General features: G+C 39.3%; 1 protein-coding gene across 1 annotated transcript in view; it reads left to right on the forward strand.

Moving 5' to 3' along the window:
* Positions 1-14260, forward strand: part of RELN (reelin) — a gene marked incomplete at its 5' end in the record, with an annotated part of 297323 nt that overhangs the window by 80463 nt on the left and 202600 nt on the right. The window contains one exon of the mRNA XM_082311058.1: positions 4027-4162. Coding sequence (XP_082167184.1) covers positions 4027-4162 — 136 coding nt within the window. The remainder of the gene's footprint in view (positions 1-4026; positions 4163-14260) is intronic.

Consider the following 14260-nt stretch of genomic DNA (forward strand, 5'->3'; position numbering starts at 1 on the left):
ACACCCCTACTAGTGATTCTGATTATCAATAAAATAATTTTCAACATGTAAAGATTGAAGCTATGTATGTGTCATCTGACTTCACCTAAGATTTTCCATTCAATAATTTTTCTGTGTCCTTGGATTTCTTGTATTTAATCTATCTCTTGAAATCTACTTCTTCACATAGAAGTTCTTTGATTCAGTGACTATAGATAGTGCATTGAGTAGGGCTAAGCACATTTTAAAAAGTTTACGCAATAAAAACGGCTGCTGAGTTAAATCTTGAAAGGGACTGAGCATGTTTAGATCCTCTCCTAGCAGTGCTGTTGGCAGGTACAAAGCATGTCTGGGACTTGAATGATAATACCGAGACTCCTAAAGTCTCAGAAATTTTAGGGGATGGAGAATCTAAAAAGTGCAGATGTCTGAAACATGTCAGTATGATGAGTGCAGACTGTAAAAAAACAAGGGAAAAGGAGTTCAGAGAAATGCTAACGGCGTCTTTGCATGTAGCACGTTTTAGAGCTGTGGATGTGCAGCTGTCACAAACCTTTGAACATTTCAGTATTCAATAAGTCACATGGAAACACTTGATTATTTGCAAAAGTGTTTATAGAGTTTTATAGAGACAGATCTTAAAATTTTACCTTAAGATTATTACTTTTGTAAACACCAAACTTGAATGCGTATGGTTGCACTGGTCAGCAGCATGTGAGAGGGGATGCCTGTAGAACAATGCTGACCCGAGCCAAGCGCCTTAAACGAAGGCACGCTCTGTCTCTGAAGCTGTCTGAGGTACATACAGGATACAGTTTTGTTCTGAGAGCTGCTATATAATCAGGCTTGCCTTGTATTCATTTTATTTTTTGCAGCAGAATGCTGTTTCACATTTGTCCTTTGGTTTGTTACGGGGCAAACATTCAGTCTGGGAAGCAGCATGCCAGGTTGGAGAGGGGATGGTGGAGGAAGGGGGGAGTTGCCTTCCATAGCAGGGGACTGCAAAAAAACTGGAAGCAAGAGGGGGGAAATAACATTCTTTATCCTTAATTTGGTGAGTTCTTAGTATCAATTGCATTGCTCCATTTTTGGCATTTTTACGATTTTTATGTTCACCTTTTCAGTAGGAAACTTTGGGGTTTAAGCATCAAAAAGGCTTTTTTAATATCACTCTGTCACTCACTGAAGTTTAGGTACTTAATTATTGTGAAATGTTTTGAAGACTCTGAACTCCAAAATGGAGTTGATGTACCCAGTAAAGGTCCAGCAGATGAGGAGTGGTTGTTTTTATTGTAAAAATTATTACAATAAATTATTAATGAAATATAAGGATAAAATGGTGATAAAATGATAAAATTGAAATTTAGAGTATTCTCTGTGCAATTCATTGACTTTTTTCTGCAAAAAAATTGAATGGGTTGTTTTTTTCATTGTTTAGAATTTATTCTAGTCACTGCGAAGTTGTTCTTTTTTTAAACTGTAAATCAAAGGAAAAAGAAATTCTCCACAGATGTTGTATGTGTTTGATGTATTAGACACATTTTTGCAGTCTACTGCCTGAAACCTAGGGAATTCATTAACTCACAAGTTGCTGCCAAGGAGGGAAGCGGTCACATTTCCCAAGCTGGTGTGCCTGTCCCCAGCTGGGGGATGTGGTAGGGCAGCCTTTGTCCTCCCTTGTATTTGGCTGGCTCTGAAGAAAGGGGGATTTCTTCAAATTGAAGGGCTATTCCTGTTTCTCCCCTGACAGCGTCTGTTATTTAATTAACCTGATAAAGTCTGTAGCTCACTCTGTTTCCCATTGTGCAGCCTGAGATGATGATGATAGATGAGAACTGGTGCTCCGCATTAGTCCCAGAGACCCCATCCCACATCACTGAAGTCACTGGCTTTAGCCCAAACTTGAAAGAGATAGGGACAAGACCCACAATTTTGGGAAAGAAGCAGAGTTACCACCTTTCACCTTCAGCAAAGCAAAGCAGTTGCCTAAATACCACTCACCCTGCGAGGGACCTCTCTGGGCGTATTTTTGGACACATCTGTCTCAGGAGGGTAGCGCTGGATAGATTTCAGCAGTGAGACCATGGCAGTGAGCCTGGACACCAGTCCAGTGGGTTTCTCTGAGAATGTTAATGCCACCCCTCCCAATGAGCCAAGGAAGACAAATAAAGACTTAAAATGGCAGTATGGTGTGGCAAGAGATGGCCAAACCTCATCTGCATCTAGCGTCTTGGAATAAACAAGTCAGTAAAATACCGTCTTGCTGGATTTCCCTACTACTGCTCTCCCGAAAAGAGGCTTCACCCAGGGGAGCCTGAGCCTTCTCTGTGGCCATCCTGACCCAATGGGTTTTAGCATCGCCTGGGGATTTGAGCTGAAAGGTGTAACTGTGTGAAGGATGGAAAACCTCACGTGTACGTTTCAGTGGGGAACTAACTGAAAAACCCTGAGTGAGAAGGTTGTGGTCGTTTGTAAAAGGTACAAGCATCACTGCCATCACCCACTGCCTCTGGTCGTTCCTGGGATAGATTACTTAAACTCACTGTGGCTTCATTTCTGCCCCACAAAAATGGAAGCTGGTTTAGAGTTTAATAGCCCTTGGGATAAATAACTTCTATGACCCTGAGCTATAGTCTGTGATTCTCACCAGTACCTGAATGGGATTTCAGCTGTAGCTTTTGCTCTGTAAAATGCTAAATGGTTTGCTTGTGAGACAGCCCCTCTGCCTGCACCGTGCTGCTGGCATGGCAGTCCCTGGAGAGGCACCAGGTGGAGCAGCGTGTTTGCATCAGAAAGAATTCGTCCCCCTCCTTGGTGGAAATCTCTGGCTTGCAAACTCCTTCCGCCTCTGGATTAGTGAGGGGTTGAGAGAAATTGCTGGGTTCACATTTCAGAAGAACTGCCGTCAAAAACAGTGGTAGAGGGTTCTGAGAGGCAGAGATAGGTTTTATTTCTCTGTTGTTTGAATTGCAACAAGTAAATATAAGAAATACCAACCACTATAAACTTGCTGAGATACAATCGCCTAACAGCTAACGGTGACCTTGTTGAGCATGGAGGTACCTGCTACCATTTCCTTTTCCTTTTGATCCTATTAGCAGTGTTTCAGCCCATGTCGCTATTTTCTGAACTGAGGTTTCAGTATTTGAAGTAACCTGGAACAAAGCATTTCCTTCTGATAAGTGCATTCAAAAGAATAGTTTCAACATTTACTGTTTAATGTACTAGGATTAAAGGTGTAGTAATCCACTCAAGTAAGATTGCCTTACTTTAAGCCTAAGGGTGTTAAATAAACAACCAAGTTTGCACTAATTTGTAGGGAACTACTGAGGGGCTGTTATAGGAGAGAAGATTGCTGTCTGATACTGTTCGTTTTTTTTTTTTTTTTTTAAATACAGTTCTTTTGTCTAATGATGAACTGCAGTGAATTCCAGAGGGAGGGATTAATAGATGACATTTACATTCATCCATGTATTAGAGGCTGATTCAAAAAAAATCAAAGGAATGTATACTGGTAAAACTGCTTAAGGTTGCTGCTTTTATTTCAGAACAGAAGAAGAGTTCATGAATCCAATCCTCATCTGCTTTTTTCCAAGTAGATATGCTTGTCTACTAAAAGATAACACCTTTCTCTAAAAGTTTCATTTTGCTTACTAAAACACAGCATTTGTCCTTCAAGTTTTATTTTCCTTTAGGTCCGTAATGGGTGTAAATCAGGTAATGGAATAACACTGATTTACAGCAGCTGTGATCCAGCTCCTCCTTTAAAAATGCAAAGAATTCCTCTGGTATAGGTCTCATGAAGAATAACAGTAGTAAATACCTGGAGCCTTGTGGTAAATAGAAAGTCAGCCTTGGCTCAAGCAGAGGCCAGCTCCAGTGTTTTCATTGGCATTAAGTCTAATTACTCAGTGGCATACTCTCGTTTTTTCTCACTCTGTGTTGCCATGATGAAACACATGGCAGATGCATTTCTCTCTCTGTTAGCACCTTGCAGTAAGCCATTAACATGTGTTACTGTTTATCTCTCCTGTGTCTTTCTCATAGGAATTATGTCTGACCACCAGTTTGGAAACCAGTTTATGTGCAGCGTGGTTGCATCACACGTGAGCCATCTCCCGACTACAAACCTCAGTTTTGTTTGGATTGCTCCACCTGCGGGGACAGGCTGTGTCAACTTCATGTACGTATACACGTAATGCCTCTGAGAAGATATCGCTTTGGAGATAATGAAATGATATAACCTGCTTGCCCTAGGACCTTATGGATCAAGGAGTCAGTCCTGCAAAGTGTAAACTTTAATAAGAAGGAAGAATATTGAGTTCTTCCTCACTGAAGAGTTTCTGTGCATATTAGGACTATATATTTCAAAGCACGTAAGAAGGAGATGGTGTTTTGTAACATAGCATGCCATCATAGAATCACAGAAGCATAGAATGGTTTGAGTCGGAAGGGACCTTAAAGATCATCTGGTTCCAGCCCCCCCTGCCATGGGCAGGAACGCCTTCCACTAGACCAGGTTGCTCAAAGCCCCATCCAACCTGGCCCTGAACACTTCCAGGGATGGGGCATCCACAGCTTCTCTGGGCAACCTGTTCCAGTGCCCCACCACCCTCAGAGTGAAGAATTTCTTCCTTGTATCTTATCTAAATCCACCTTCTTTCAGTTTAGAGCCATTACCCCTTGTCCTATCACTATGTGCCCTTGTAAAAATTTCATCTCCAGCTTTCTTGTAATTTCTTTCATTATCAGAGAAATAATGTACAAGTGCATCAAGCCTAGCATTTCAGTAGCAATTGATTCCTCTTAGTAATTAATCATATCATTGATCCTTTCAGTGTACAGCACATTTGCATTGACCTAATCTTTCATCTGTTGCATTTAATAAGAGTTAGAACATCACACAGATGTCTTATTCAGGTTGTAAGTATCAACATAAAATACAAGCGTTCAAGAGTAGTCATACTCAAGTATTTACTGTTCCTAATAATAAACACTTTTAACTTCTGCTTAATTGAGCTAGTTTACAACCTGGAAAAACCCAAGAGATTGTTCTTACAGGTTTTTTGGTAATTTGTTTTAAAGACCTAAGTCATCATTTGATGATTTATACATATCATATATGTATATATATATACACTTTGTATAGATGTGTGTATATATATACAAAGTGCCAACAAAATACACAGCTTAACATAAATTATTAGAATATATATTACTATATTTTACCCTAAAGTAATTTCTAATTATTTATCCCAAAATTTTGGTAGGTCAGATTTGAGAGAGAAAATACACCTAGAATGGAGTTGAAAGTAGAAAATATTTCAAGTTTGACCCATTCATAGAAACATTTCAAGTTTGGTCCATTCATAAAAGAAAAGCCAGACTGCTCCCTAATTAGATAAGTGAACTGTTGCAGCATTTCAGTGTGAGACCTTTTCAGTGTTGCTTTGACTGTCCTGTTTGCCGAAACAAATTTTCCTCTGAGTATTATTGCCTTTCTATCTATACTGGGAAGCTGCAGGTAAGTGCTGCACACAATCAAGTTGTTTTACTGTTTAACATGTAAAAAGTAAAAAGTGAGTGACTTCTTTGAGAACATAGGTTGCTGACTGTGAACACAATACCTGTTGATTGACTGATCTGTCTTTGATATTCCCCTTTTCCTACACAATGCACATTTTTTTGCCTATACAGTTACAGTACATTATTTATTAGCTTCAGTGATGATGTCAAGACATTTTTATTTCTAGCTCTCTTTTTCTTCTAAAAATTGGGAAAAAATCAGTTTTGATGAGTGGTAACTAACTTGTGAGAATTTATTTGTTTCTCATTAACTTCTACAATTTACCAGAGAAGCTGTTTACAATATTTAAGATTCCCATTCACTATTTGACAAAAGTCAAATCTGATGAAATATTTGAGCAAATACTGTCAGTGTTATACTTAAATTCTGTGTCAGAAAAGTTAACCTCATAAAATAATTGTATATACCTTGAGGAAAACTGTCAACTGTGTTTTTCTGTGGAAAATCTGTAAATATTATATTTCCTTTAATTCTTCTCTAAAAATAGTTTCCTTTGTTGATCAAGTTGTAGCAGCTAAATTTTGTTCTTTGAGCTGCCTGAGAAAAATGAGATATGAGATGTGCATCTTCTCTGCATACTCTTGTTTACTCCCTTTCTGTCTCAGATTTTTGTTTTTCCTGGTATTCAAGAAATAATTGTTGGTCCTAGCTTGCGCAGTGACTGTGAATATATTTATTTATATGAGATGTGATCCTCTGTTGCGAGTTTTGAGGTCAGTTTATAAACAGTTATTCATCTTCCTGTGACTGATTTTTTTGTCCATGGTTTTGTATTGGGTTTTCTGTTGATGTTTGTTGTTGAAGAAGAGCTGATGAATAGTTCTATAGAAATACAAATACTACTATGACTGCTGATTACCATTTAAGTGAAATTAAAGGGACATTTTCTAAGGCAGTGAGTGCTTGCCTGTCTTGAAATCAATGGAAGGTTCATCACTGGCTTCAGTGAAAACAGAGTTAGGTCAGCATCGAACAGTTTTGGAAATCCAACCTGTAATTCCCTCTTTGTATAAGCCATAATGTGCATTAGCACCTCTTCACAAATGGTGGTGTTTGCATGATGTTAGTAAAGTCCTTAGCCATGCTGCAGTGTGCAGAACATACATAGCAAAAATCTGAATTTGTTCTTGGCTATGTAAGTTGTAGCATGGAGGTACACCTATGTATGTCAGCAGTCCAAGTGCAGAGCCACAAAAACTATCTTTCCTTGCTATCCATGAAACTGTCAGGCCTGAGAGGTCTGATCCTGCGCTGACGAGCCCAGCAGCACAGCCGCTCCCAGGGTCCCTGGCCCAGATGTCCATCAGTCTCAGTGGCTTTACAGACTGCTTCATCCCACGGTATAAGGATGCTCCATGGGTGATACTCGTTCATCTTTGAGGATGAGCAAAACGATGCAGTTTGTATCAGTTTGGTGTCCTGTAGGACAAGTTCAGACAAGAGTGGAAAGGCTCAGCTTCTCCAAAGTCAGTGTTTACTCCAGGATCACACTTGGCTGAAGGACTTCTGGGGAAATGTGATCATCAGTTGAAGGAAATGAAGGGAAGAGGGATATGTTTTACCTCTAATCCTCCTCCTCATGTTTTTCTTCAGCTGCCCACACTTTCTTGCCTCAGCTGTTGTTTCCCCTGCCTACTAAATCACAAGTTGCAGTAAACAAAGCTATTTTTTGGTGCAGTGTTGGTCTGCCTGCCTTACCCAGTTCTCTGACTTCAGGATTTCCCGAGAGTTGTCTCTACCATGTTCATCTGCATTTGCTCTTCTATAGCAAATAATCAACTTAAGATTTTTTTAACGCATGAGACTAACTACCGGTCTAGTTTAAATTGAATATTGAAATTAAATTTAATATAAATTAAATTTATTTTAACTTAAGTTTTATTTAATATAAATTAAAAATATTTACAAAAGGTAGCTGAATTTATAGACTCTTGTCAACAGTGCAACAGAGATAAGAGCTTCCTACACTGTTAGCAATATGTCTGTGATTCAAATCAGCTCATTAGTCTTTGACCTCTCTGGGGATGGATAATAAGGTTATTAATTAGCTCCAGCTTTGGTGGTGCAATTTTTGCAGTGTTGATACCTCTTCCTGGACACTTCTCAGGAGGAACTGGACAGAGGTCACCAGTCAGATCTCCCACAGGACACTGCACAGCTAGCTTTTATTAACTGCTCATACTGTTGACCTGCTCATGCTTCCACTGGGAGCACAGACATGACACAGGGAAGTCATGACCCTATAGATGTCATGGGCAAAATTCCCTTTCACTTCATCTGTGTCTTTTGGTGTACTCTTCCAGAGCTCAGTCGTGAAAAGGACTGAACCCATAAGAAACAAGATTTGTGTGGTCATGCTGTCAATCCGTGCTCCCCCGTAGCTCTTGTACCCATTGGTAACCAAACAAACATGACAAAGGGGTTGGGATGTCAAGATACTAAGTTTCATAAAAATCAGCAGCCAGGTAGAGCACTTATACCAGTAAATTTGGGTGTTCCTAGCAACAGTCCTGCCTGCTACAACATGATTGTCTATAAACTGCCAGAAATTTTCCTGGAATAAATTTGGCAATTTCCAGCTACCAGCCCACCATGCATTTCCCAGGCATGGCTAAGGAGGATGGCTCTTGGCCACGTTTAGTTTATTAGCACAGCCAGCCATGGACACGTGAAGTATTGCTGCTGCTGCTGTGGGAAAGGAGGGTAGCGAATCTTTCATCCTGTGGGATGAGGGGAGCTGGGAATGCTGTGGCGAGGGATGTGGGGCTCTGTCCCACAGGGGGCTCCTGCAAGGAAGATGGGATTATTCCTGGGGATGGGAGATGCAGTGATGCAGCAAACTGGGATTCACACCTTGTCCAGCAGCTTGCCAACACAGCACTCAGTTTCTTTCCTCCTCTGCTGGAAGATTCCTCATCTCTGCAATTTGATGTAGTACAGTTATTGATATTGCGCACAGTGCTGTGTCACTGCTGAATCTGAATATAATATTTTCTGATGGAGCCACACATCTTTCCTTGGCTCGGCGTTTCGTTTGGCAAGTTCCCTCCCCAGTTTCTCCGGGGCAAGGGATGGTGCAGAGCTCTGTGCTCCATGGGGGAAGGCTGCTGGAGGCAACCTGCTTCTGTGCAAAATCAGGCAATAGCCTTTTTTTTATGATCATGTGCAAACTGATCATGTGCAAACTGTTGCTTACTCTCTTTCTTTTTCTTTGTCCAGGTACTTTATTATGGCTAATAAAGAAATATTTAGAAGCAGCCTTTTATAAAATACCCTTCTAACAGAAAAACAGAAAGCTACTGGTGTCCCTGTAGTACATCTCAGTGTAGTCCTTCAGTATTTTTTCACCATTGGTACATCAAAACGAACTGAGGAAATAAAAGCTAAAATGCATCATTTACTGTAGAATAGGTCTCTTAGCAGTAACTTAGGACTGTTTTAAACACGTGTTGAACACTAGGAGCTCCTAAGCAAATTGCCAGGATCTGTAAATGCTGTTTACCACCAGAAAATAGTAGGTCCTCCTTTACCCTAATGAGTTGTTTCTCTGACTGTGTGCAAATATTTAAAACGTTATCTTCATAATCCTTCAGCTAGGTTTTACTGTTTGTAATTTCTGCTCTCAGCTCACACTAACCTGGTTAAAGTTCAGCCTGTCAGGGGGATGATAATGGCTGTTAAGCAAGGTGGCACACTGGGTTACATCTAAGGTTGTTAAGCCTGTTGTTTTATAGGTGGCTTAACTTAGTAGTTTATAAAAGTGATAAAGCTCACCTAAATTGCAAAAGCACATTGTGTTTCAACTGTCAGCGTAGTTTATTGCAGAAGTTCCAGCTATAGAATAGGTTGCTATAGAAATTATTTTGGAACATAAGTATTTTTCTTACATAGCCGTTTTTGCTAGTTATTGAACAGGTATCTTACAGTTCTGATTGTGTCTGTCCATATATTCACTATAACCTCTATTAGTAGTGGACAGATTTCAAAATCTATTTATCCATTTGCAAGATTTTAATTCTGCACAGTATAATTATTTAGATATTTTCTGATCTTTAAAACATTATTTAAAAGCTACCTACCAAAGCTGGACTGGACTTCTGTAATGCTGTCTGTCTGAGTCTGTAGGCAGTATCTAATGACCCATGTAAGAGATGTGACCCATCACAACTGATCTTAAAATTCTGTACATTGAGAAATCTTTGAAAGTACTAAAAAGCCCAGTTTTATATTATTTGACACGGTTAATTAGCACAGCTTATGGTCCAAACAACTAAAAGGGAACAGGGATAGCTGTGGTGGTGTCCCCCTATGAAGACAAAGGTAAGAGAGCTGTGGTTGCTGAGGCAGGGCACTGGTACATCACTTCTCCTGAAGGAGGAGCGACTGGTTCCCGGCACAGCTCCTGGAAAAAGTTTAGGACTGAATGCTGAGGTGGATAGCTGAACGACTGAAATAAACTTGGAAGAAACTTTCAAGAAAGGAGATGTATTTTTCACTGAGAGTATGCCTTTTTCCATAATCACCTAATGATACCACTCCTTTCTGGGAAATTTGTAGTACCCTGTTCCAGAACTGTTCTTTTCATGCCCACGTGTTTAAGCCTGTTTCTAGGAAGTGGCAACTGTGTTAATGTACGAACTTGAAATATCGTGCTGTACAAACACTACAGAACATAAAGACTGTGATTGAGAGGCTTGGTTACCTATTTAAAACATTTATAGAAAACCCATGATAAGAATTATGGAAATATTGAATAAACATCCAAGAAGATTACATGGTATGCTATATTAGTCCTCTAGCCAGGGTAGGAAAGGACTATATTGTCTGAAGGAACCACATTCCCCTGGTAAACCACTTAGCTAAACTGTCATTTAAGACACTGTTTACTGTTTTTTTCCTTTGTTTGAAAGAAATACAGAGGAATATCTTAAAGATTATGTACACAGTTATGTTTATACACAATGATGATGCACACAAATATTAAAACTGGAAAGTAAACAGAAAATAGCAAATATCAAAACTAAGGTCCCTTAGGTCCCTTGTATTTATATGTAGTCACTCAATGCTTAATTATATGGTCATATAAGTTTTTATCCCTCATGTTCTTATGATGAAACAGAATTGTACAATGAAATAAATGTTGTTCGTAGCATCCTAGTTGGTGCTATGATTTACAGTCTTTGCAATTGGTTGAAGAGTGTGTCATAATGCACATGGAAACCTTAATGTATAGACAGCCTTCTCTTTGGGGTTCTGTGAAGCACCAGCTCCCTGCTTCAGTTAGGTGCTGCCCTTCTCTTCCTACTCTTTATTGCAAGGTAAGGGTGAAGCAGGATATTTCTTAGCACTCTTTTGGTATTGGGGTGGACTCTGAGAGAAGGGTTGTACAGGCACCAAGGAAGATATGGTCCTTGTTTACAGTCAGGGTAGTTCTGACATTACCCCAGTGTTGTAGTTGTTTTATTTCTCCATATTGCTTATAGCTTATGCCTTGGGGGGGGGGGGAGGAATCAGTAATTGTTTCTTGTTGGTGTGCCAGTTTAGTGGAACTATGAAGAAAAATTACTCCTTTGCTTGGTTTTCCACTTCCCTGGGTAGAGGCATTGTTGTACTGTCAATCAGCATTATGTGTAACATTCTGAAAATCACGAGCCAATATTTGATTCAGATCTTGGCTCTGCTCTCATGTCCCATTTTGATGTGGTGCCCAGATTACCTCCTTCATCTTCTGTGTTTGTTAGTTTTCCAGTGAAATGCAAACACTGTGCATGGAATCGTTGTGGCTCCTCCAAGTATGACCCCAAGCAACGTAGACTCAACTGACTGTGCAGAATTAGATTTAGCTTGTCTATTAGTTTTGTCTTAGTTTTGTCTATTTTGTGTGGTGGTAAAGCAAACAGATGACCAATGAGGAATTCTGGGTGTTTTCAGAAGCTTTGTTAGCAGAAGATGGTAGCACAAAGTGTACTGTGATAGGGGAATATTCAGAAGTGTTCAGAGCAGAGGAAGAAAACCAAGAGGAAGGATGGAAGCTGGTTGCACCTGATTTTCCGCTCCTGGAATGGATTTTAAGTTGATTTCAACTGGAGATAGGATATGTGCATATCTCCAGGTAGGTATTTATGTGAGTTACGTGTTTGTAACTCCCTTGAGAGTTAATGGGGATGCAATCTAGTTCCATAGACATCTAGGGCCTGACATTCAGTACTACATCTAGAGAGAGGTACCTGCAGGTCTAGAAGGTCTCTGTAGCTCTACTAGTTTCCTTGGGACATTCCAAATTATTTTAGATATATTTATGCAGCTAAATCAAACCCTAGGTCACCACTGACCAAAATAGATGGCTAGCTGCGTAGTTCTCATGTAGACCTTTATATAGGCACCTATTTTAACTTTTTAAAATCTGGATCTGAATCCCACCCAGACAGACTCAGCTGCTAAACATAAGCACCTTGTGCCAAATCATGAAAATTAATTTTTCATCCGCACCACCCTCAACAGTCAGTAGCTTTGTCTGTGTCAAGGATTTCCAATGAGCGGGCCGCTCAACAGTTGAAATCTGCTGAAGGGTATGAACAAAAAAGGCAGCTTTCTAAAGTTCATAAAATCTTGATTTTTTTTTTTTTCCTTTTTCCTTGGAGGTAAAGCCTGTTGTCTAATATTCTCTTAGATGTCTGATGCTCCTACTAAAAGCCCACTTTAATGAGAGGAATGTTCCGTTTTTAACATTTTCTCCAAGTTTGCACACAACTGGCCATTTGCTATTTTAGGCTCCTCATGCTGTGTAGGCACAAGAAAAAAGCAGAACCAACAAAGCCGGGAAGAATGGGTATGTGAACATTTATTAAAAATAAAAGCACATGAAAATTCTATTGATAAGTTAGTTGGACTTAATTCAAAAGATCAGCAAAAAGCATGAAATGCTACTCTCATCAACACTGTGTCATGCCAGAATAGAAACTGCAAGATGATACAATATTAGGATGGTTTCTTTTCTTTGTATGATACAAATTTAATATATCACGTACTTGTAATGTATGATAGCAGAAGGCAGCTCAATATAGCCTTTGGCTACTCTGTTAAGATTTTGGCGTGATTCCATATAGGACTCTGGCACCTTCTGCATGAAATAAAATGAAATTCAGTAATTTTCTACTGCTATTATCTAAATAATAAAACAATCACGGTGAGAATTACTTCCCTTCTTACAAATGTTCATTTGGCAATTCTAGAAGCAGAGATTGGGTTTTACTTTCTTCCCTTTCTGAGCAATGTACCCATTATTTTTGTGCATGAGACCATCAATTCACAATCCGCAGTACAGTTATCAGTAGTTGTGTTTAAAATTCTCTCTTGAACTTTGTTTTTCTCTCTCTCAAATTTAACCTCAGGGTTATTTTTCAGAGCATATTTTAGTTCATCAACAACATAAATCTGTTTCATTCAAAGAGGTGCTTTGTCTTCCCCTTTTCCCAAGATGGCTTAATTTTGAAAACATGACTAGACTGTAAAATATATTACACACGCTCCAACAGTTTGCTTCCACTAGGAGGTTTTCCTGTGTTACAGAGGAATTGAATGAAATATCTTTTGGCTGCTAATAATTGATTGATAACAAACCTTTCAAAATTACATCCTAGGAGAAGTATGTTTAATGAAATAGGCACGAAACGGGTTTTGTGAATTCTTTTGGAAATTTCAGTTATATGAAGAGTAAGCAATAAGCATACATGGAACGATTCTGTAGGGGTAAACATGTAGTGCATAAGAACACTAGTACAAGCAAAGGCAGAGGACAATCGTAAGAGATGTTTTAGGAAGCTAAATTTCAGTACTGCAGACAAGCCCCTGCAACCGGACATTGTGTCCGCATGGAAGCCCTTTGTAGCTCTGGAATGTCCCCCTGGTTGACTGAGAGAGTCTGATCATTTCAATGCCCTCTCTCAAGTGGATAATACAACAAGTGTCCAGTGCATGAATGAGTTTGAGATAAGTGTATTGTTTGTATACTTCTCTGGGAAGCACTTGACTTCTTGCAAGGGACTACTACTAAATAACTTCGTGAAGAGCTCAGTACTGCAGGATGCTGAGCACTGGCCTTGATCCAGCAGAGCAATCATGCATGTCCATGCTGTCATCAAAGGCACAGACAACCCTTCTTGTGTTTTTTAAAATTCATGCCTTCAGATTACTTGTTTGAAATTTTGCTTTGTTTGTGTCCGCAGCCAAGGACATATAGGGATGCTCTGTCCATATTCTCAGTTCATACAAGTTAACTTTTCTCGCCTGGTTTGTTTGGATGAACTTTAATAGAGTGGTCTACAAAGTATTATGTAGGCATGCAATAATATTCAGCAAGACTTCATGTATGTGTGTAAAATGTGAAAACTTCGATATGATGAATGTGAAAATCCAGTAAGAGAAAAAAAAATTATCTTTTTCTATACTACGATGGTCTCCTCACACCTAGTTCTAACAAAAGTTTAAAAACAAAAAAGAAAGAAACCTTATACTTGAAGATATAAAAAACATTAGAGCAGCCTTTGCTGCCCACATGCTGGAAAAATTTAGATATGTGTATTCAGAATGACCATGACCTCAAACTAGCTGACGGAGTGAACTCTAAAACATCTCTCATAATTATTGTTTAAACTGTACTTAACAATAGGCTGTATCTCTCCCTTCCCAGTTTGA

The sequence above is a fragment of the Platalea leucorodia genome (assembly GCF_965183815.1).
Source record: "Platalea leucorodia genome assembly, chromosome: 4".
NCBI classification, from domain to species: domain Eukaryota; kingdom Metazoa; phylum Chordata; class Aves; order Pelecaniformes; family Threskiornithidae; genus Platalea; species Platalea leucorodia.